This window comes from Rhinoraja longicauda, chromosome 31 (assembly GCF_053455715.1).
Source record: "Rhinoraja longicauda isolate Sanriku21f chromosome 31, sRhiLon1.1, whole genome shotgun sequence".
Taxonomy (NCBI): Eukaryota; Metazoa; Chordata; class Chondrichthyes; order Rajiformes; family Arhynchobatidae; genus Rhinoraja; species Rhinoraja longicauda.
This window is the reverse complement of record NC_135983.1, coordinates 28,384,076-28,408,082: the sequence shown is the minus strand read 5'-3', so window position 1 is coordinate 28,408,082 and position 24,007 is coordinate 28,384,076. Positions and strand designations below refer to the sequence as shown.

General features: G+C 45.9%; 1 protein-coding gene across 1 annotated transcript in view; it reads left to right on the top strand.

Moving 5' to 3' along the window:
* The window catches only part of pnpla7b (patatin-like phospholipase domain containing 7b), a 153,161-nt gene that overhangs the window by 44,154 nt on the left and 85,000 nt on the right, over positions 1 to 24,007 (top strand). The window contains exons 9-14 of the mRNA XM_078425947.1: positions 955 to 1,035; positions 6,790 to 6,918; positions 7,694 to 7,774; positions 9,622 to 9,778; positions 13,599 to 13,705; positions 15,487 to 15,636. Of these exons, the coding sequence (XP_078282073.1) occupies positions 955 to 1,035; positions 6,790 to 6,918; positions 7,694 to 7,774; positions 9,622 to 9,778; positions 13,599 to 13,705; positions 15,487 to 15,636 (705 nt within the window). The remainder of the gene's footprint in view (positions 1 to 954; positions 1,036 to 6,789; positions 6,919 to 7,693; positions 7,775 to 9,621; positions 9,779 to 13,598; positions 13,706 to 15,486; positions 15,637 to 24,007) is intronic.

Here is a 24,007-nt window from a genome sequence, read left to right as displayed (position 1 = left end):
GACCTCATTGAAACATACCGAATAGTGAAAGACTTGGATAGAGTGGATGTGGAGAGGATGTTTCCACTAGTGCGAGAGTCTAGGACTAGAGGCCACAGCCTCAGAATTAAAGGACGTACCTTTAGGAAGCAGATGAGGAGGAATTTCTTTAGCCAAAGGGTGGTGAATCTGTGGAATTCATTGCCACAGAAGACTGTGGAGGCCAAGTCAATGGATATTTTTAAGGTGGAGATGGATAGGTTCTTGATTGAACCAGGAGAATGAGGTAGAGAGGGAAAGATAGATCAGCCATGATTGAATGGCGAAGAAAAAGGATGGGAGACATTTCGGGTCGAGACCCTTCAGACCGTTTCAACAGATCTGACACGGCACCCATCCTTTTTGTCCAGAGATGCTGTCTGACCCGCTGAGTTACTCCAGCGTTTCATGTGGAGTACCGGAATGGTCAAATGAGTCAATAAACAAAACATAATTTAAAAAATCTTGTTGATCCTTTTTTATGGACAAATTACATCCCTCCGAACATTGCACAGATCATCTCCTATAGAAAGGGGGCAAACACTCAGCCAGAAACCTGGCACAGCTGGGAGGGGTATTTGAGGATGTCTTCAATCGGACTTTTAACAAGTCAGTGGATATTTCTAAGGCAGAGATAGACAAATGTTTGATTAGAACGGGTGTCAAGGGTGATGGGAAGAAGGCAGGAAAATGGGATTAGGAGGCAGAGATCAGCCATGATTGAATGGCGGAGTGGACTCAATGGGGGGGGGGAGGGAGTGGAGCGGTGTGAGGGAGAGGAGTGGGTGTGGGGGGGTGAGGGAGGGAGAGGAGGGGGAGGGGGAGGGAGAGGAGTGGGGGTTGAGGGGGGGGGAGGGAGGGAGGGAGGGAGAAAAAGTGCAGGTGAGAATAGTAGGTTGAAATGTTGATGTTAAATGTGCTCATTGTGTTGCTCAGGATGGCACGGAGGTGGTGGTGAAGGAGGTGTTACCGGGGGACAGTGTGCACAGCCTCCTCAGTATCCTTGATGTCATTACGGTGAGTGAACCTAGCACCACAGCAAAGGCCGTGTTATTTAGGTCTGAACTAAATCCCTGCAGGGCGGTTTTGATTTGTATTTTGTTCCGACAGTGGTGCTCCAGCATGCGTTAATTGTTGTACAATATTTAATACCGCTCTGAAGGTTTCTATGAAACAAAGTGACTCATTGCTGTTTTATTTTGCATAATACACCATAATTTTCCTCCTACGATCCAAGGATTAATTACTACCATGTGTAGGAAGGAACTGCAGGTGCTGGTTTACACCGAAGATATACACACAATGCTGGAGTAACTCAGCGGGTCAGGCAGCATCTGTAGAGAACATGGATAGGTGACGTTTCACAGAGTGCTGGAGTAACTCAGCGGGTCAGGCAACATCTCTGGAGAACATGGATAGGTGACGTTTCACAGAGTGCTGGAGTAACTCAGCGGTCAGGCAGCATCTCTGGAGAACATGGATAGGTGTCTGAAGAAGGTGCCTCAACCCCAAAACATCGCCTATCCACATTCTCCACAGATGATGTTTAGACCTGCTGAGTTGCTCCAGCACTTTGTGTCCTTTTGTGTATTAACCAACATCTGCAGCTCCTCGAATCTGCAGAAGGTAGACACAAAATGCTGGAGCAACTCAGAGGGACACGCAGTATCTCTGGAGAGAAGGAATGGGTGATGTTTCAGGTCAAGACCCTTCTTTAGACACTTCTCAAACCGAAATGCCAGCCGTTGCTGGTTAGAGAGGAGATTAAAGCAGTGGAAAGGAAGGACATTAGCTTGGAGGATGTGGAATCGATATGGGTAGAGCTGCGAAACACTAAGGGGAAGAAAACGCTAGTGGGAGTTGTGTACAGGCCACCTAACAGCAGTAGTGAGGTTGGGGATGGCATCAAACAGGAAATTAGAAATGCGTGCACTAAAGGTGCAGCAGTTATAATGGGTGACTTCAATCTACATATAGATTGGGTGAACCAAATTGGCAGGGGTGCTGAGGAAGAGGATTTCTTGGAATGTTTGCGAGATGGTTTTCTAAACCAACATGTCGAGGATCCAACGAGAAAGCAGGCCATTCTAGACTGGGTATTGAGTAATGAGGAAGGGTTAGTTAGCAGTCTTGTTGTGCGAGGCCCCTTGGGCAAAAGTGACCATAATATGGTGGAGTTCTTCATTAGGATGGAGAGTGACAAAGTCAATTCAGAAACAAGTGTTCTGAACTTAAAGAAAGGTAACTTTGAAGGTATGAGACGTGAATTGTCCAAGATAGACTGGCAATTTATACTTAAAGGGTTGACGGTGGACATGCAATGGAAGGCATTTAAAGATTGCATGGATGAACTATAACAATTGTTCATCCCAATTTGGCAAAAGAACAAACCACGAAAGGTAGTGCATCCGTGGCTAACAAGGGAAATCAAGGATAGTATTAAAACAAAAGATGAAGCATATAAATTAGCCAGAAAAAGTATCATACCAGAGGACTGGGAGAAATTCAGAGTCCAGCAGAGGAGGACAAATGGCTTAATTAGGAAAGGGAAAATAGATTATGAGAGAAAACTGGCAGGGAACATAAAAACTGACTGCAAAAGCTTTTATAGATATGTGAAGAGAAAAAGACTAGTTAAGACAAATGTAGGTTCCTTGCAGTCGGAAACAGGTGATTTGATCATAGGGAACAAGGAGATGGCAGACCAATTGAACAACTACTTTGGTTCTGTCTTCACTAGGGAAGACATAAACAATCTGCCGGAAATAGCAGGGGACCGGGGGTCTAACGAGATGGAGGAACTGAGGGTAATCCAGGTTAGTCGGGAAGTGGTGTTAGGTAAATTAAATGGATTAAAGGGCGATAAATCCCCAGGGCCAGATAGGCTGCATCCCAGAGTGCTTAAGGAAGTAGCCTCAGAAATAGTGGATGCATTAGTGATAATTTTTCAAAACTCTTTAGATTCTGGAGTAGTTCCTGAGGATTGGAGGGTAGCTAATGTAACCCCACTTTTTAAAAAGGGAGGGAGAGAGAAAACGGGGAATTATAGACCAGTTAGCCTAACATCGGTAGTGTGGGAAATGCTAGAGTCAGTTATTAAAGATGTGATAGCATCACATTTGGAAAGTGGTGAAATCATCGGACAAAGTCAGCATGGATTTATGAAAGGCAAATCATGCTTGACGAATCTTATAGAATTTTTCGAGGATGTAACTAGTAGAGTGGATAAGGGAGAACCAGTCGATGTGTTATATCTGGACTTTCAGAAGGCCTTCGACAAGGTCCCACATAGGAGATTGGGGTACAAACTTAAAGCACACGGTATTGGGGGTTCAGTGTTGAGGTGGATAGAGAATTGGTTGGCGGACAGGAAGCAAAGAGTAGGAATAAACGGGTCCTTTTCGGAATGGCAGGCAGTGACTAGTGGGGTACCGCAAGGCTCAGTTCTGGGACCCCAGTTATTTATAATATATATTAATGATTTGGACGAGGGAATTGAATGCAATATCTCTAAGTTTGTGGATGACACGAAGCTGGGTGGCAGTGTTAGCTGCGAGGAGGATGCTAGGAGGCTGCAGAGTGACTTGGATAGATTAGGAGAGTGGGCAAATGCATGGCAGATGCAATATAATGTCGATAAATGTGAGGTTATCCACTTTGGCGGCAAGAACAGGAAAGCAGAGTATTACCTGCATGGTGGCCAATTAGGAAAAGGGGAGAAGCAACGTGACCTGGGTGTCATGGTGCACCAGTCATTGAAAGCAAGCGTGCAGGTGCTGCAGGCAGTGAAGAAAGCGAATGGTATGTTAGCATTCATAGCAAGAGGATTTGAGTATAGGAGCAGGGAGGTTCTGCTGCAGTTGTACAGAGCCTTGGTGAGACCGCACCTGGAGTATTGTGTACAGTTTTGGTCTCCTAATCTGAGGAAAGACATTCTAGCCTTAGAGGGAGTACAGAGAAGGTTCACCAGATTGATCCCTGGGATGGCAGGACTTTCATATGAAGAAAGACTGGATAGACTAGGCTTATACTCGCTGGAATTTAGAAGACTGAGGGGGGATCTTATTGAAACATATAAAATTCTTAAGGGGTTGGAGAGGCTAGATGCGGGAAGATTGTTCCCGATGTTGGGGACGTCCAGAACCAGGGGTCACAGCTTAAGGATAAGGGGGAAGTCTTTTAGGACCGAGATGAGAAAACATATCTTCACACAGAGAGTGGTGAGTCTGTGGAATTCTCTGCCACAGAAGGTAGTTGAGGCCAGTTCATTGGCTATATTTAAGAGGGAGTTAGATGTGGCCCTTGTGGCTAAAGGGATCGGGGGTATGGAGAGAAGGCAGGTACAGGTTACTGAGCTGGATGATCAGCCATGATCATATTGAATGGTGGTGCAGGCTCGAAGGGCCGAATGGCCTACTCCTGCACATATTTTCTATGTTTCGATTCCTTCTCTCCAGTAATTGCTACCATGTTTGGTCATGTTTTCTGAGATGATTCTCCGGTTTTGGTGCTCAGAGTTAACAATGTTTTGCTCTCACCCACCGGCCAAACTGACATTTTCACCATGAGCCTTTTAAGACCCAGAATGATCCAGTCTGAAGAAGGGTCTCAACCCAAAATGTCACCTATTCCTTTTCCCCAGAGATGCTGCTTGACCCGTGAGTTACTCCAGCACTTTGTGTCTATCTCCAGCATGAAACGTTGTGCTGGGTTAACCTACACCATTGCAGAATAAAGCACCATTGAACCATGAACCACTGAGACTGAAGAAGGCTCTCCACCCGAAACATCACCCATTCCTTCTCTCCCGATATGCTACCTGACCCGCTGAGTTACTCCAGCATTTTATGTCTACCTCAAATTTGATTGACCTGGCTTTGGTCTTTAGGTCTAGCTACTTCTGCCTCCTTCTGTCCAGTCGGACAGCCAACCCAAAACATCAGCCCTACAACAATATTTCTGTTCATATGTCCTAATTAGTTTATGATCATCAATACTTTAGACGTTAGGGATACAGCACAGAAACAGGCCCTTCGGCTCACCGAGTCCGTGCTGAACAGTGATCACCCCAAACACTAGTGCCTTCCTACACAATTTACAGTTTTACCGAAACCAATTAACCTAAAAACCGGTAGGAGAAAAACTGCAGATGCTGGTTTAAATCGAAGATAGACACAAAATGCTGGAGTAACTCAGCGGGTCAGGCAGCATCTCGGGAGAGAAGGAACGCATGACGTTTCGGGTCGAGACCCTTCTTCAGACAGGAGCGCATTCCTTCTCTCCCGAGATGCTGCCTGACCCGCTGAGTTACTCCAGCATTTTCTGTCAACCTAAAAACCTGTACGTCTTTGCAGTGTGGGAGGCACCTGGAGGAAATCCACGCAGTCCCAGGGAGAATGTACAGACTCCATACAGACAGCACCTGTAGTCAGGATGGAACCCTGGCGCTGTAAGGCAGCAACTCTACCGCTGAGCCACAGATGTTTTATGTGCTACATTGCTGCAATACCTCCGTCCCTGGACTTCTATACACTGCGCTTCCGTCTCTTGTAAAGTTTGTGGCTTTATATAAAATAAGAAAAGAAGTCAATTTTACACAGTTGAAATTAGAATGCTGGAACTTGCAGAGGTTTTAGTGTGCTTGTTTTAACCAATTTCAAAATATCAATTTGCTCTAAATGTGAAGTGAAATGTCAGAAACAATGTTAAACTTTAAAGATGCCTGAAGCAGAGTTGTAACAGTTTGCAAGTAATAACAATGATTAGTTTTCACTTCTTTTGAATATTGTTTAATTTTATCCCCATCTTTAATACTGTATCCCTGTGCTGTTTTAGACACGAAATGCTGGAGTAACTCAGCGGGTCAGGCAGCATCTCTGGAGAGAAGGAATGGGTGACGTTTTGGGTCAAGACCCTTCAGTCTGAAGAATGGTCATGATCCGAATTGTCACCCATTCACAGTTTAGTTTAGAGATACAGGGCAGAAACAGGCCCTTCCGCCTACCGAATCCACGCCGACCAGCGATCCCCGCACACTAACACTATCCTGCACACACCAGGGATAATTTACATTTATACCAAGCCAACGTTGGCACAGCGGGTAGAGCTGCTGCCTCACAGCCCCAGATATCTGGGTTCGATCCCGACTACGGGTGCTGTCTGTACGAAGTTTGTACGTTCTCCCCGTGACCTGTGTGGGTTTTCTCTGGCAAGGTCCAGTTTCCTTCCGCACTCCAAAGATGTACAGATTTATAGGCTAATTGGCTTGGTATAATTGTAAAAAAGAAACACTCTGACAGCAGCTTCTAAATCACAACTTGTCACCTGCTTTGATTTTGTAACCAGATGAAATCAAGCACTCTTACCCAGAGTAGGGGAATCAAAAACCAGAGGACATAAGTTTAAAGTGAGGGGGGAAAGATTTGATATGAACCTGAGGGACAATGTTTTCACATAAACGGTGGTGGGTGTATGGAATGAGCTGCTGGACGAGGTAGTTGAGGCATGTGCGATCACAACATTTAAAAAACACTTGGACAGGTGCATGGATAGGACAGATTTAGAGGAATATGGGCCAAACGCGGGCAAGTGGGACTAGTAATAGACATGTTGGTCGGTGTGGGCAAGTGGGACTAGTTATAGACATGTTGGTCGGTGTGGGCAAGTTGGGCTGAAGAACCTGTTTCCACACTGTATGACTTTAAGACTGTGACACAGTTGAGCAATATCGGTGCGTATGTATGTTCAACTATTGTTTTCTTGCATTTCTAGGGTTATCCTTCTCCCTATAAAACCGTTTCTGCCAGGGCCATGCAAACGTCCACTGTTCTGCGTTTGCCTGCCAGCGCTTTTCTGTCGGTCTTCCAAAAGTACCCGGAAACCCTAGTGCGAGTGATTCAGGTAAGGACCCATCAGTGCAGTAGACCCATCAGTGCAGTAGACCCATCAGTGCAGTAGTTCCATCAGTGCAGTAGTTCCATCAGTGCAGTAGTTCCATCAGTGCAGTATACGCATCAGTGCAGTAGACCCATCAGTGCAGTAGACCCATCCGTGCAGTAGACCCATCAGTGCAGTAGACCCATCAGTGCAGTAGACCCATCAGTGCAGTAGACCCATCAGTGCAGTAGACCCATCAGTGCAGTAGACCCATCAGTGCAGTAGACCCATCAGTGCAGTAGACCCATCAGTGCAGTAGACCCATCGGTAGGTTAGACCCATCAGTGCAGTAGACCCATCAGTGCAGTAGACCCATCAGTGCAGTAGGCCCATCGGTAGGTTAGACCCATCAGTGCAGTAGACCCATCAGTGCAGTAGACCCATCAGTGCAGTAGACCCATCAGTGCAGTAGACCCATCAGTGCAGTAGGCCCATCGGTAGGTTAGACCCATCAGTGCAGTAGACCCATCAGAGGATTAGGATCTATTAGTGCTTTAGATCCATTAGTACATTAGGATCTATTAGTGCTTTAGATCCATTAGTGTATAAAATCATGAGGAATAGATCGGGTAGACGCACAGAGTCTCTTGCCCAGACTAGGTGAATCGAGAACCAGAGGACATAGGTTTAAGGTGGAGGGGAAAAGATTTAACAGTGACAGCATTAAACCGTGCTCCCGTGAAACTCAGCTGTTATTGATGTTTGATGAAGGATCACAGGGCAGGTTTTGTTTCCACAGATAATCATGGTACGTTTGCAGAGAGTGACCTTCCTTGCGTTGCACAACTACCTGGGCCTGACCAAAGAACTCTTCAACTCGGTACGTTGCCTACACTGACCACTAGAAAACCACTTTAGGTTAGAGCTACAATGCGAAAACAGGCCCTTCGGCCCACCGGGTCCGCGCCGACCAATGATCCCCGCACACTAACACTATCCTACACACACTAGGGACAATTTTTACATTTATACCAAGCCAATTAACCTACAAACCTGTACGTCTTAGGACTGTGGGAGGAAACCCAAGATCTTGGAGAAAAGCCCACGCAGGTCACGGGGAGAACGTACAAACTCCGTACAGACGGTGCCCGTAGTCAGGATCGAACCCGAGTCTCCGGCGCTGCATTCGCTGTAAGGCAGCAACTCTACTGTGACTGCCCTAACCACTTGCCATCATGGTTTCAAAATGCCAATTAATTCTTCCAACATTTCGTCAGATTGTGGTCATCACGGGCAGCACGGTGATACATCGGTAGAGTTGCTGCCTCAGCATAAAATTCCAACTACGGGCGCTGTCTGTACAGATCAAGACTCTGTCAATCTCCACCTTCAAAATATCCACTGACTTGGCCTCCACAGCCGTCTGTGGCAATGAATTCCACAAATTCACCACCCTCTGATTAAAGAAATTAATTCCCATCTCCTTTCTAAAAGAACGTCCTTTAATTCTGAGGCTGTGGCCATTGTCATAGACTCTCCCACATGTGGAAACATCCTCTCCACATCCACTCTATCCAGGCCTTTCACTGTTCTATAAGTTTCAATGAGGTCCCCCCCTCATCCTTCTAAACTCCAGCGAGTACAGGCCCAGTGCCGTTAAACGCCTATCAGAGGTTAATACAGTTCAAGAAGGTGGAAGGAGTCAAGGAAGAAATCTGTTAAATGTGATGGAAGACATTAGACACATAGGAATGTGGGGCAAAGGACTTTAAGCAATTAATTCAGATGAACCGGAACCAAAACTTCATTAATTCTTAAACTGCTTGATATGTTGATTCGTCTATGTAATTTTTTCTCCCTTTGATACGAATGATCTGATTAACAGTGCTTGTGCAGTATTAGCAGCTGCTGCCCTCAGCATCTAACGGTTCTGAAACCTTCTCTCAGCAAGAAGGTTTATGGCCACTTGCATGCCCACATATATTTGCAAACATTTCAACACCTACGGTGCCTCACATCCTCACCGAGGGCAGTGATAGTTTGGTGAGAAAACCCTTTGGCTTCAGTGTGGACTCGGCGGACTGAAGGACCTGTTTCCATGCTGTATCTCCAAAAAAAATTAGATTCTAATAATACCACTAGCTGGAAATTAAAAATTCAGATTTGATAGCGATGTGTCATCTTAAAGAGGTTTGATGGTGTCTGAATGGGCAGGTAAGGGTCAGGCAGCACCTCTGGAGAAAATGGATAGGTGATGTTTTGGGTCGGGACCCTTCCTCACACAGCCTTCTACCTGCTCTAGATCTCTACTTTCAGTCTGAAGAAGGGTCCCGACCCAATATGTCACAAATCCTTTTTCGCCAGAGATGCTGTCTGACCTGTTGAGTTACTCCAGCACCTTGTGTCTATCTGTGGTATTAGTTTCAGTTTAGTTTATTGTCACGTGTACCGAGGTACAGTCTTCTTTCGTGTCCATCGTCCATGTTTCAAATGTTACATCACTGACATGGTCCGTCCTGAAAGGGACGCAAGCTTCCGGCGACAATCAGTGGGAGCCGTCACTAGTGCAGTAGATGATGGTGGTAGCAGAATGAGCTCAGGACACGTCCAGTGTCCAGCCCCGCCATGTAGACACTTCTGCTATAGGGAACAGTGAAAAGATGTGTAAACCGGCATCTGCAGTTCTTTGTTCCTCCTTGAATTGTAAAGATGTGTAATTTGCTGCAGGAAAGCCAAGCCATTCCCCTGCTATCCTTGTCCAACATCTCCGTGCCCAGTCCCAGCAAGGCGACCAAGCGACAACTCAGTACCCCAGTGGTGGAGGACGACAGCTGGGAGAAAGCAAACCGCGGTGGCGACGGCCCAGGCCACGGTGTGGAAACAGGTAAAAACCCGCCGACTTACTCCAACTCACGGGCAGAGAATAACTCCTGCTGCTGCCTGATCCCCCAAGTGGTTGCCAAACACTTTAACTCCCATTCCCATTCCCACACTGACCGTTCAGTCCTGGGCCTCCTCCACCGTTTGTATCAGAGAGAGGCCAAACACAAATTGGATGAGCAGCATCTCATATTATGCTCAAGCAGCTTACAGCTCAGTGGTATGAACATTGAAGGCAGACACAGTTACTCAGCAGGTCAGGCAGTATCTCTGGAGAGAAGGAATGGGTGACATTTTGGGTCGAGATCCTTCCTCAGACTGAAGAAGGGTCTTGACCCGAAACGTCACCCATTCCTTCTCTCCAGAGATGCTGCCTGTCCCGCTGAGTTACTCCAGCACTTTGTGTCTATCTTTGGTTTAAACCAGCGCCTGCAGTTCCTTCCTACACATTGCAGCAGTTTTGCGTCCATTATGTCAAACGTTGCCTTTATGGGCTTCATCCCGTGCTTAAGTTACTGTTTGGTGCATTGCTTTAATAATTTAGCTTACTATTGTCACGTTCATTGAGAAAACATTACAGTGGTTTGAAGTAGCAGTAATATATATGTGAAAACACTGTGGATTTAGTGGTGCTTCTTAAGACAGCAATAACAAAGACAATACCATTGAAAATTTTCCATCAGACATTACAAGTGGCAATGCTGTTTTGTTGACGGCAGATTTACGATCACTGAAACATTAATGATTCATTTTTCTTGATATATAACACAGATAGTGACAAAGGAAATATCTCATGTTTCTTTTGACCTATTTATTAAAGGCAATATCCTTGGAAACACACGATTTATCCTTGACCCAAAAGGAAAGTTCAGTGGTGAATAACAGGAAAGAAATGAGTGCATGGTGGCCTGATGTGGGCGTTTAGGTCATTTACAGAGGGTGCTCAAGGACAAAAACAAATAGAAACGGGGCGGCATAGTGGTGCAGCGGTTGAGCTACTGCCTCACGGCGCCAGAGGCCCAGGTATCTGTGGAGTTTGTACCATCTCCCTGTGACCTGCATGGGTTTTCTCCGGGATCTTTGGTTTCTTCCCACACTCCAAAGACGTACATGATTGTTGGTTAATTGGCTTGGTATAAATGTAAAATTGACCCGAGTGTGTGTAGGGTAGTGTTAGCGTGCGGGGATCGTTGGTCTGTGAGGGCTCAGTGCACTGTACCTCTAAACTAAAACTGAAATCTAATCGCGGCTTGCACACTAGAATGAGTTGTCGGATGGAATCTAATCATGGAACTGAGATGGTTCATTAATAGACCAAATGAATTCAGGAAGAGTGCGTTGATTATGAATCAAAAGGATTGCAATAGTTTATTCAGCTGCAAGTCCTTCAAGGGTGACTTACTGATGAGTGCCACGGGTTTAGTTTAGAGATTCAGCGCGGAAACAGGCCCTTCGGCCCACCAAGTCCTCACTGACCAGTGATCCCCACACACTAACACTATCCTACACACGCTAGGAACAATTTACAATTTTATCAAAGCCAATTAACCGACAAACTTGTACGTCTTTGGAGTGTGGGAAGAAACCGGAACGCCCGGAGAAACCCACACAAGTCATGGGGAGAACGTACAAACTCCGTACAGACAGCACCCGTAGTCAGGATTGAACCTGGGTCTCTGGCACTGTGAGGCAGCAACTCTACCGCTGCGCCACCGTGCCGCTCCAAAGATAGTATGTGAGCCTGTGGAAGATTTCCAGATGCTGCTTCAGGAGGTAGATGGTGCCTGACGAGACTGTGAGTGGGTGGTTTGAGCCATTGTGCAGGGCTTGGCATTACCTTCAGTGTGCTGTTGTTGAAACGCCTTGAAACGGGGGGTATTTTTCCAAACACTCCTCTAACTTGGAGCCGCTTTAGGCTCATCCCCTACATGACACAAAGCTGGGTGGCAGTGTGAGCTGCGAGGAGGGTGCTATGAGGCTGCAGGGTGACTTGGACAGGACAGGTTGGGTGAGTGGACAGAAGCATGGCAGATGCAGTATAATGTGGATAAATGTGAGGTTATCCACTTTGGTGGCAAGAACAGGAAGGCAGATTATTATGAGAATGGTGTCAGATTAAGAAAAAGAGAGGCAACGAGACCTGGGTGTACGTGTACATCAGTCACTGAAAGTAAGCATGCAGGTACAGCAGGCAGTGAAGGAAGCTAGTGGCATGTTGGCCTTCATTGCGAGAGGGTTTGAGTTTAGGAGCAAGGAGGTCCTACTGTAGTTGTACAGGGTCCTGGTGAGACCGCACCTGGTGTATTGTGTGCAAGTTTGGTCTCCTAATTTGAGGAAGGACATTATTGCTATTGAGGGAGTACAGCGTAGGTTCATTTGATTAATTCCCGGGATGGCGGGACTGACATATGATGAAAGAATGAGTTGACTGGGCTTGTATTCTCTGGAATTTAGAAGGATGAGAGGAGATCCCATAGAAACATATAAAATTCTTAAAGGATTGGACAGGCTCGATGCAGGAAAAGTGTTCCCGATTTTGAGGGAGTCCAAAACCAGGGGACACAGTTTAAGAATAAGGGGCAGGTCTTGTATACACTGGAATTTAGAAGGATGAGGGGGGATCTTATTGAAACATATAAGATAATTAGGGGATTGGACACATTAGAGGCAGGAAACATGTTCCCAATGTTGGGGGAGTCCAGACGTTTAAGAATAAGGGGTAGGCCATTTAGAACGGAGATGAGGAAGAACCTTTTCAGTCAGAGAGTGGTGAAGGTGTGGAATTCTCTGCCTCAGAAGGCAGTGGAGGCCAGTTCGTTGGATGCTTTCAAGAGAGAGCTGGATAGAGCTCTTAAGGGTAGCGGAGTGCGGGGGTATGGGGAGAAGGCAGGAACGGGGTACTGATTGAGAGTGATCAGCCATGATCGCATTGAATGGCGGTGCTGGCTCGAAGGGCTGAATGGCCTACTCCTGCACCTATTGTCTATTGTCATTTATTACTGAGATGAGGAAAAGCTTTTTCAACCAGAGAGTCGTGAATCTGTGGAATTCTCTGCCACAGAAGGCAGTGGAGGCCGATTTACTGGAAGTTTTCAAGAGGGAGTTAGATTTAGCTCTTGGGGCTAAAGAAATCAAGGCATATGGGGAAAAAGCAGGAACGGGGTACAGATTTTAGATGATCAGCCTTGATCATATTGAATTGCGGTGCTGGCACGATGGGCCTAATGGCCTATCCTGCACCTATTTTTCTATGTTTCCATGTATAGACAAGGTGACTTCCCCAGCAATGGTAATTGAACTAGAGGTGAAAATGAGAGAGAAGGAACTAGACGTGCTAAAATATTGAGATATTGTTTTGGTGTGTCATTTTTTTAAATAATAGATTCCGAAAATATCACAGGAGATTGTTCTAACAAGTGATGTCTCTTTCTCTCCCTTTTCTCTTTACACATTAAACTTTAGAGATACAGCGCGGAAACAGGCCCTCTGGCTGGCCAAGTCTGCACCGATCAGCAATCACCCCGTACACTAGCGCTATCCTACACACACTGGGGACAATTTACTATTGTTTTCCAAGCCAATTAACCTACAAACCTGTACGTCTTTGGAAAATGGGAGGAAAGCAGAAGGGCCCGTGTCCGCACAATGTGACTCTGTGACTCTCTATCCCCACCTCCCTCCAAATCCAGCGCATTAATTGCATTTTAAAACTAACCTTTAACGCTCAGTATGGTGATGCAGGTCATTGGGAACTTGTGTGTCGTGTGTTGTTGGATTAATGAACAGCTCTTTTGCTGGGACGTAATTGCCTTTTGTCATTGCAGGAGGATTGGCGGGTGGTAAATCTGACATGAACACAGCGTATGAGAGAGCGAGGGTCAGTCTGTTGGCAGAAGAGCACGGCTCCAGTCCTGCCATGTCTGGTATTAAGGTAAACATCACTTTGAACAACAGTAGTTTAGACCGTAATGTTGTATCCTTATTGTTTTGATGTGTTTATGCTTTATTCTTAATTGTTAACTGTATGTTTGTGTTGTCATTTGTGAGCGGAGCACCAAGGCACATTCCTTGTACATGCACATACTTGGCCAATCAACTTATTCATTCATTCATTCATTCAGTGGGCCCTTAGTTAATGAAACTGAGTTATGGGCAACTGAAGATAGACACAAATTGCTGGAGTAACTCAGCGGGACAGGCAGCATCTCTGGAGAGAAGGAATGGGTGACGTTTCGGGTCGAGACCCTTCTTCAGGTAGTTGGTGGAGGTTGCAGCAATACAATACAGTACAATACAGAACTTTATTGTCATTCGGTACCGAGATACCGAACGAAATTACATTTCCAGCAGTCACAGAACACAACAAAAAAGAAAAGAACACAGGACACACGACCCCAACACAAACATCCATCACAGTGACTCCAAACACCCCCTCACTGTGATGGAAGGCAACAAAACTTCCACTCTCTTCCCCCCACGCCCACGGACAGGCAGCTCGACCCCTAACGAGGCGACCGACCCGCACAGCCCCCGCAAGGGGATGGGAGTCACCGCGGCCGAGCCACACCGGGCACTGAAACGTCCCGCGGCCGAGCCATACCGACCGGGCAGAGGCAGACCAAGTTGGACATCATCAACAAAGGGAAAAAATAATATCTTGTTCCACATCGTAAAGGATCCTGTAGTTATCTTCAATTTGCCATAGTGATACTTTGCACCCGTTATAAATAATTTGATTGCTTCAGCACGATAGAGAATCGTAATGTTAATATAATAAACGTTGCAGCTGCTAGGAAATAAAATTTAAAAAAATACTGGGAATGCTCAGCTGGTTTGGCAGATAGAGAATCGTAATGTTAATATAATAAAAGTTATATAATGCATTGGGTTTGTCTCTCTGTGCCATTATAGTGCTGCTGCAAGTAAGAATTTCATTGTTCTGTCTGGGATATATAACAATAAAACACTCTTGAGTTACTGCAGCACTTTATGTCTTTTTGCCTTTTTGCCTATATATATATATATATATATATATATATATATATATGTTGAATTTGCTGGAGTAACTCAGCGGGACAGGCAGCATCTCTGGAGGGAAGGAATGTGTGCCTTTCCATACAATTGAACTATCCCATCACCAACTAGAGTGGACGTGACCAACTATCTACCTCATTGGATACCCTTAAAGTTTACTCAGACTTTACTGGACTTTATCTTGTACTAAACGCTACTCCCTTTATCCTGTATCTGTACACTGTGGACGGCTTGATTGTAATCATGTATCGTCTTTCCATTGATTGGATACCATGCGAGAAAAAGGCTTTGCACTGTACCTTGGCACACGTGACACTAAACTAAACATTTCTATAAAACATTCAAGGCATGTGATGTTCATATTTTTGTAAAAAAAATGGAGAAACAAGGCAAAACAAAAAAAAACCCTGCAGATGCTGGAAACATGAAATAAATACAGGTGCTCCTCAGCTTACGATGGCGTTACGCTCTGATAAACCCATCGCAAACTGAAAATATCGTACGTCGAAATGCATTGAATACACGCGATCACGTGGCCGTAAGCGAGCTGTGGCTCGCCACGGGTCACTGCCGTTTGCACCATCGCAAAGTTGAAATATTGTAAGTCGAACCGTTGCACCTGTTTGTCTAAGTAGATTTATCTACCTGTCCCTAACTTGACTTCCTCTGTTCCAATAGACCAGTGTGAGGAAGAGTGTGACCATGGTGGAGCAGCCCAGCGTTCACCACTACACTGAGGGTGAGGACCACACTGGCATGGTCACCAACCACAAGCAACAGATCCTGGAGGCTGCCAAGAAGGATCTCCTGACTTTGATGAAACTAGATGTAAGTTGGAAAAATACTTGCCTCAACCCAGCTTTTTATCAAAGCAGATGTGCAGGTCCACCGCTGACCTGGCGACTGCTGGTCCGGCACTGCTTAATCCAGACACAATTACGAGAGCACACTTCAAATCCCCCCTGGAAGTCCCCCTGAAAATGTGTCCACTAGGCCGGGTGAGGGGACCGATCTCGACCTCATCGGGACTTCTGCGGCCGACCGGCGGGTGGAATCTGCCCCCTGCTGCCGGGGCTCTGGAACTCCGGCCCAGCCGGAGCCGGCAGATCCGTTCCCATAGCCGACTTCTGCGGCCGACTTTGCGGGCCGGTATCCACCCCCCCCCCCCCCCCCCCCCGGCGGCCTAGGCGGAACGTTCCGGTACCGTTGGACGCCTCTTGGCGACTTCTGTTGGTCCGGCATAATGGATAATCCAGAAAGGCCCTGGAACCAAGGGTGCCGGAAAATCAGCCGTTGACCTGTATATTGTTGATTACATTCAGAAGATACAATACATTTGCTCAACTGGGTTTGGTAGCATCTTAAGAGCCTCAACTGAGCATTATACGCATGTTTTTCAGTGAAGCTGCATGGAAATGGAATTTCCTCTCATTTTACCAGTTGATGAAGGTGGCACTTAACATTGACTGTGATAGTAAGGAGCTGCAGATGCTGGAGTAACTCAGTGGGTCAGGCAGCATCTCTGGAGAGAAGGAATGACGTTTCGGGTCGAGACCCTTCTTTAGACTGAAGGGTCTCGAACCAAAACATCATCCATTCCTTCTCTCCAGAGATGCTGCCTGTCCCGCTGAGTTACTCCAGCATTTTGTGTCCACCTTTGATTTAAACCAGTATCTGCAGTTCTTTCCTACACGGAGAAAGAAACATGTTAGTCAGAGATGTAGAGGTATTATGGGGAGAGATACGAAGACTTAAAAGATAAGAGTAACAAAAACTAACTTCCTTACACTTTTCAAGTACCTAGATTCCTCAAAAGTCTGAAAAATCTTCAGGGAAAATTGTATTCTGTTTTGCTGGCCAATGTTTGCAGGTGAACTGTTTCAATCTCTCACTCCCTTTCTTTCCAAAATAATAGACAATAGGTACAGGAGTAGGCCATTCGGCCCTTCGAGCCAGCACCACCATTCAATGTGATCATTCTCAATCAGTACCCCGTTCCTGCCTTCTCCCCATACCCCCTGACTCCGCTATCCTTAAGAGCTCTATCTAGCTCTCTCTTGAATGCATTCATAGAATTGGCCTCCACTTCCTTCTGAGGCAGAGATTTCCACAGATTTACAACTCTCTGACTGAAAATGTTTTTCCTCATCTCTGTTCTAAATGGCCTACCCTTTATTCTTAAACTGTGGCCCATGGTTCTGGACTCCCTCAACATTGGGGACATGTATCCTGCCTCTAACGTGATCAACCCCTTAATAATCTTATATGTTTCGATAAGATCCCCTCTCATCCTTCTAAATTCCAGTGTACACAAGCCTAGTCGCTCCAGTCTTTCAACATATGACAGTCCCGCCATTCCGGGAATTAACCTAGTAAACCTACGCTGCATGCCCTCAATAGCAAGAATATCCTTCCTCTAATTTGGAGACCAAAACTGCACACAGTACTCCAGGAGCGGTCTCACCAAGGCCCTGTACAACTGCAGAAGGACCTCTTTGCTCCTATACTCAACTCCTCTTGTTATGAAGGCCAACATTCCATTGGCTTTCTTCACTGCCTGCTGTACCTGCATGCTTCCTTTCAGTGACTGATGCACTAGGACGCCCAGATCTCGTTGTATGTCCCCTTTTCAACAGTTCAACAGTTCAACAGAGCTTTATTTGTCATTCGGTACCAAGGTACCGAACGAAATTACATAGCAGTCATACACAAGACACATGACCCCAACACAAACGTCCATCACAGTGACTCCAAACATCCCGTCACTGTGATGGAGGCAACAAAACTTCCACTCTCTTCCCCACGCCCACGGACAGACAGCTCGTTCCCGACCGTCCCGCACAGTCCCCGCAAGGGGATGGAAGTCCCCGCGGCCGAGTCGCACCGGGCGCTGAAACATCCCGCGGCCGAGCCGGGCGACGGAAGGCCCCGCGGCCGAGCCGTGCGCAGCTAAGTCCCTCGGCCGAGCCGCGCCGTGCGATGCTAGGCCCCGCGGCCGAGCCGCACCGGGCACCGCTAAGTCCAGCGGCCGAGCCGCACCAGCGATGTTAGGCCCCGCGGCCAAGCCGCGCCGTGCGATGTTAGGCCCCGCAGATAATAATCTGCCTTTCTATTCTTACCACCAACGTGGATAACCTAACACTTATCCACATTAAACTGCATCTGCCATGCATCCGCCCACTCACACAACCTGTCCAAGTCACCCTGCAACCTCATAGCATCTTCCTCACAGTTCACACTGCCACCCAGCTTTGTATCATCTGCAAATTTGCTAATATTACTTTTAATCCCTTCATCCAAGTTATTAATGTATATTGCTGAGGCTTTTAAGCTTACAGATTCCGATCCAAGCCCCGATCAAGGATTGATTGATTACAGACTTGGCTCTGAGAAGCTTTTTACACTAATGAAAATATATTTAATTTATGAACTTTTAATTCGATTACTCTTAAGCTGCTGTATGATTGATTTTCTATAGCATCAGATACGAAACTAGACGTCAAGTGAACATTATTGAATGCACATCATAACTTGAGGTGAAACTCTGGTATATTGTAGCTTAATATGTAAGAGCTGCTCGGTTTTGACAGCTAGTTAGTAAAATGAAAACAAATATTATTCAAAGAGCGTAACTGTATCACTGTGCAATAACACTAATGGATGCTGACTATAAACTATGCTGATGACCAGATTCTGAAGTTATAGATTGGGATTATTTTCAGAAGAACTCCTGAAGTTATGGGCGGCACGGTGGCGCAGCGGTAGAGTTGCTGCCTCACAGCGCCAGAGACCCGAGTTCGACCCTGACCACGGGTGCTGTCTGTACGGAGTTTGTACGTTCTCCCCGTGACCGCGGGGTTTTTCCGGGATCTCCGGTTTCCTCCCACACTCCAAAGACGTGCAGGCTTGTAGGTTAATTGGCTTCTGTAAAAAAATTGTAACTTGACCCTAGTGAGTAGGATAGTGCTAGTTTATGGAGTGTTCACTGGTCGGCACAGACTTTGGCGTGCAGCGTAGGTTCACTAGGTTAATTCCCGGAATGGCGGGACTGTCGTATGTTGAAAGGCTGGAGCAATTAGGCTTGTATACACTGGAATTTAGAAGGATGAGGGGGGATCTTATTGAAACGTATAAGATAATTAGGGGATTGGACACATTAGAGGCAGGAAACATGTTCCCAATGTTGGGGGAGTCCAGAACAAGGAGCCACAGTTTAAGAATAAGGGGTACGCCATTTAGAACGGAGATGAGGAAGAACTTTTTCAGTCAGAGAGTGGTGAAGGTGTGGAATTCTCTGCCTCAGAAGGCAGTGGAGGCCAGTTTGTTGGATGCTTTCAAGAGAGAGCTGGATAGAGCTCTTAAGGATAGCGGAGTGAGAGGGTATGGGGAGAAGGCAGGAACGGGGTACTGATTGAGAGTGATCAGCCATGATCGCATTGAATGGCGGTGCTGGCTCGAAGGGCTGAATGGCCTACTCCTGCACCTATTGTCTATTGTCTATTGTCTATTGACTCGGAGCGCCGAAGGGCCTGCTTCCACGTCGTATGTCTGAAGTCAAAAGTTAAGTCTAAAATTATCAACAATTAGTTTACTATCTCTCTCTCTCTCTCTATATATATATATATATAATATATATTATATATATATATCGTGCTAGCCTTCATGTTTGACAAATAATGTTCAGCTTATACAAAGCCTGATCCCATGAGATACTATGTACAGTACGTTTTCTTCGTTCATAAGTGAAAGAAGCAGAATTAGGCCATTCGGCCCATCACGTCTACTTCCCCAATCAATCTTGGCTGATCTGTCTCTCCCTCTCAACCCCATCCCCCTGCCTTCTCCCCATAACCCCCAACACCCGCACTAATCAAATATAGACAATAGACAATAGACAATAGGTGCAGGAGTAGGCCATTCAGCCCTTCGAGCCAGCACCGCCATTCAATGCGATCATGGCTGATCACTCTCAATCAGTACCCCGTTCCTGCCTTCTCCCCATACCCCCTCACTCCGCTATCCTTAAGAGCTCTATCCAGCTCTCTCTTGAAAGCATCCAACGAACTGGCCTCCACTGCCTTCTGAGGCAGAGAATTCCACACCTTCACCACCCTCTGACTGAAAAAGTTCTTCCTCATCTCCGTCCGAAATGGCCTACCCCTTATTCTCAAACTGTGGCCCCTTGTTCTGGACTCCCCCAACATTGGGAACATGTTATCTGCCTCTAATGTGTCCAATCCCCTAATTATCTTATATGTTTCAATAAGATCCCCCCTCATCCTTCTAAATTCCAGTGTATACAAGCCCAATCGCTCCAGCCTTTCAACATACGACAGTCCTGCCATTCCGGGAATTAACCTAGTGAACCTACGCTGCACGCCCTCCATAGCAAGAATATCCTTCCTCAAATTTGGAGACCAAAACTGCACACAGTACTCCAGGTGCGGTCTCACCAGGGCCCGGTACAACTGTAGAAGGACCTCTTTGCTCCTATACTCAACTCCTCTTGTTACGAAGGCCAACATTCCATTGGCTTTCTTCACTGCCTGCTGAACCTGCATGCTTCCTTTCATTGACTGATGCACTAGGACACCCAGATCTCGTTGAACTCCCCCTCCTCCTAACTTGACACCATTCAGATAATAATCTGCCTTTCTATTCTTACTTCCAAAGTGAATAACCTCACACTTATCTACATTAAACTGCATCTGCCATGTATCCGCCCACTCACACAACCTGTCCAAGTCACCCTGCAGCCTTATTGCATCTTCCTCACAATTCACACTACCCCCCAACTTAGTATCATCTGCAAATTTGCTAATGGTACTTTTAATCCCTTCTGTCGCCTTAACAATACCCACTGACGTGGCCTCCGCAGCCGCCTGTGGCAATGAATCCCACAGATTCACCACCCTCTGACTGAAGACATTCCTCCTCACCTCCTTGTCTGTCCAGCCAAGTTCAGAATCTTGGACTCAGTCCCATTCTCCTGATCAATATCCAATACCCTTAATTCCCTAATAACTCGTGTCAGATTTGAATATAGTAAGTCTCAGTATTGGCACTTTGTTGAGCAGAGAATAACAAATCTGTGCACAAGGCAAGAAATGGCTCCTGATGTCAGCCTCTTGCTCGAAGACATTGTCTCGTTCTCCACGCAGAGAAATCCCTTCACGGTGCCTCCTCTGTCAAGTTCCTTTAGATCCCTGTGTTTCAATACTATTGTTACACAATAACTCCCCTCTTGTTCTTCTAAACTCCAGACAGAGAAACCAGTCATTTATCCCGTGAATCAATCGAGTGAAGTTCATCAGTCTGAAGAAGGGTCTCGACCCGAATCGTCACCCATTCCCTCTCTCCTAGATGCTGCCTGACCTGCTGAGTTACTCCAACATTCTGTGATACGAATGAAGTTGCAATGTTCTGTCTCCAAAGAAAATGGGTCTTAAATGGTCCGCCAAGCCATACTGGGTCACCCAGTTACAAACCATTTTTAACTCCCCTTCCCACTTCTTTTCCCCACACACCCCCACTTTTTTCCTTCCCTTGTGTCCCACCTATTTGTATCATTTTTGCAACTTACTTTCCTATCTTTGTGTAACCAGCCAGCAATGAATTAATATAAATTATAAACAACTGAAATCTTAATCTAGCCATTTTTCTTTATCTTTTTCTTCTAAATTTTCCTCGTCTTCTTGACCCTTGAAACCAACCTCTTTGAAAAAATATTTTTTGGTAACTTTCCAAGTGTCTCTTTATATGTCCCTGTATCATTTTGCTTACTGTTCTTTGACACACCTTGTGATATTTTGCTAAGTTTAAGAGGCTAAATGAATGAAAGTTGTACTGGGGCGCTGAATTTTCCACAGCAGGGGTTACACTTGGAGCTTCCCAAGCACTTATACACAGAACAAGAAAAACCTAACAGTCAGATTGCCGAACCTAGATCCTTACTCCATGGCAAAGATTCACAGTTGCCCCATAATTATTATCTCTGGGTAGAAATACCAAGTTAACAGACTAACCTGGAAGCCCATAATTGCTTGGTATAAATCTATAATTTAATTATATGATGAAACTGGCCAGGATAGAGTAGGTGCGGAGACAATGTTTCCACTAGTGGGAGCGTCTAGGACCAGAGGCCATCGCCTCAGAATAAAAAGAGGTTACCTTTAGAAAGGAGATGAGGAAGAATTTGTTTCACCAGAGGGTGGTGAATCTGTGGAATTTAGAATGGGTTTGAGAGGGAGAGATAGATCAGCCATGATTGAATGGCGGAGTAGACTTGATGGGCCGAATAACCTAAAGGTTGAGGCTGGTACTATCCAAACGTTTAAGAATAATTTGGACAGGCGCATGGATAGGACCGTTGTAGAGGGATATGGGCCATTTACAGGCAGGTGGGACTAGTGTGGATGGGACATGTTGGTCGGTGTGGGCAAGTTGGGCCAAATGACCTGTTTCCACACTGTATCACTCTGTGGCTCTAAATGGAAATGAAAACTGGAAATGCTGGAACTACTCAGTGGGTCAGACTCCAGCTGTGGAGAGAGAAATGATTCTGATGAACGGTCATTGACTTGAAACATTGCCTTTATTTTGCTCCCTGCTGATGCTACCTGATTTAAGTATTTGCAGCACTTTCCCTTCCTGAGTTCAACCTCTGCCAGATTTGGTTTCCGGACCAGAGGAAGCCATTTCAAGGCCTTGATGTACTTCAAGTGTGTGCTGCTGTTCACGCATTGATTCTTCACAACGACCTCATCTACTTAATGCACAGCTTGGCAGTGATTTTCAAAGAACAAATTAACTCGTAGTGCACCAACACTAAGAGTCTTCCACACAAAGCACTTTGCTTTCATTTTTCATTTGGATCTGGCTGAATCTTCCCTCGGAGCATGTCATTCATTCATTCATTCATTCATTCATTCTCCTGTGGTCTTATCATTTGGCAATGCTACATTGAAGCAGTGCTCCAATGACAAGCAGTGCGGAGGATCATTTTTGGAATGTTTGAATGAAAGATGAGAATGAATTGCTTTGTGTTAAAGACTGTTGTGTGTTGAGTGAAATATCTTTCCTTCAGCTAATTTGTTCTTTACAAATTGCTGCCAAGCTGCGCACTAAATGGTTTATGTAGCCTTGTCAGTTATGTAGCTGAAAAATGGCACACATAAAACCTGTAGTGTTGTAATCTAAAGAGCACGCACCGAGGCCTTGAGTCAGCTTGTTAATGCTGCAATCTCTATTACTAAACATAGCACAAAAAGTAAGGAAATTTGTGTTTGGTAGATTATTTCTTTGTTGTAACAATGCTTCTTGGCAATAAATCCTATACCGTTGGAAAGCCTGATTATTTCCCTTTTAAATGGTGCCACATTTGTAAGGAACATGCATTTGTGGGATGAGCAGCAGAGCTGAGTATGTGGGTTGCGCCCATGAAAAATTTGCCAAATCTTCTCTACCAATGCCAAACAGCTTATTCTGCTGTTGCTATTGACTCTTGTTTTGAGCTTCTGGTACCCCAGGTGCTGACAATCAGGTGCCTGATTGGCACCTGATTGGCAGCATCTGTGAGCATGGGCCCTGCTACAGTGGTCAGTAGGTGTCTGCTCCAAGAATCGGCATGTCACGTTTGACTGATCTGGATAGAGCCCGTGCGATAGGGCAACTTCAAGCTGGTGACATTGCTCGCCCCCACAGAGCAGGGTTTCTCAGAGACTACCTCCAGAATTTGGGAGTGGAGAGGATGGAATGGCCTGCCAGCAGTCCTGACCTCAACCCCATTGAACACTTGTGGGATCAGCTTGGGCGTGCTGTTCGTGCCAGAGTGACCAACACAACCACGTTGGCTGACTTGCGACAAATGCTGGTTGAAGAATGGGATACCATCCCACAACAGTGTGTGACCAGGCTGGTGACCAGCATGAGGAGGAGGTGCCAGGCTGTTGTGGCTGTGTATGGTTCTTCCACACGCTACTGAGGCTCCTGTTTATTAAATGAATAAATTGTTAAATTGCCAATATGTCTTGTTTCTTCAGACTTCAATCATCCAATCCACCAAACACCGAACAAGAGTCAATGGCAGAATAAGCTGTTTGGCATTGGCAGAGAAGATTTGGCAAATTTTTCATGGGTGCAACCCACATACTCAGCTCTGCTGCTCACCCCACAAATCCATGTTCCTTACAAATGTGGC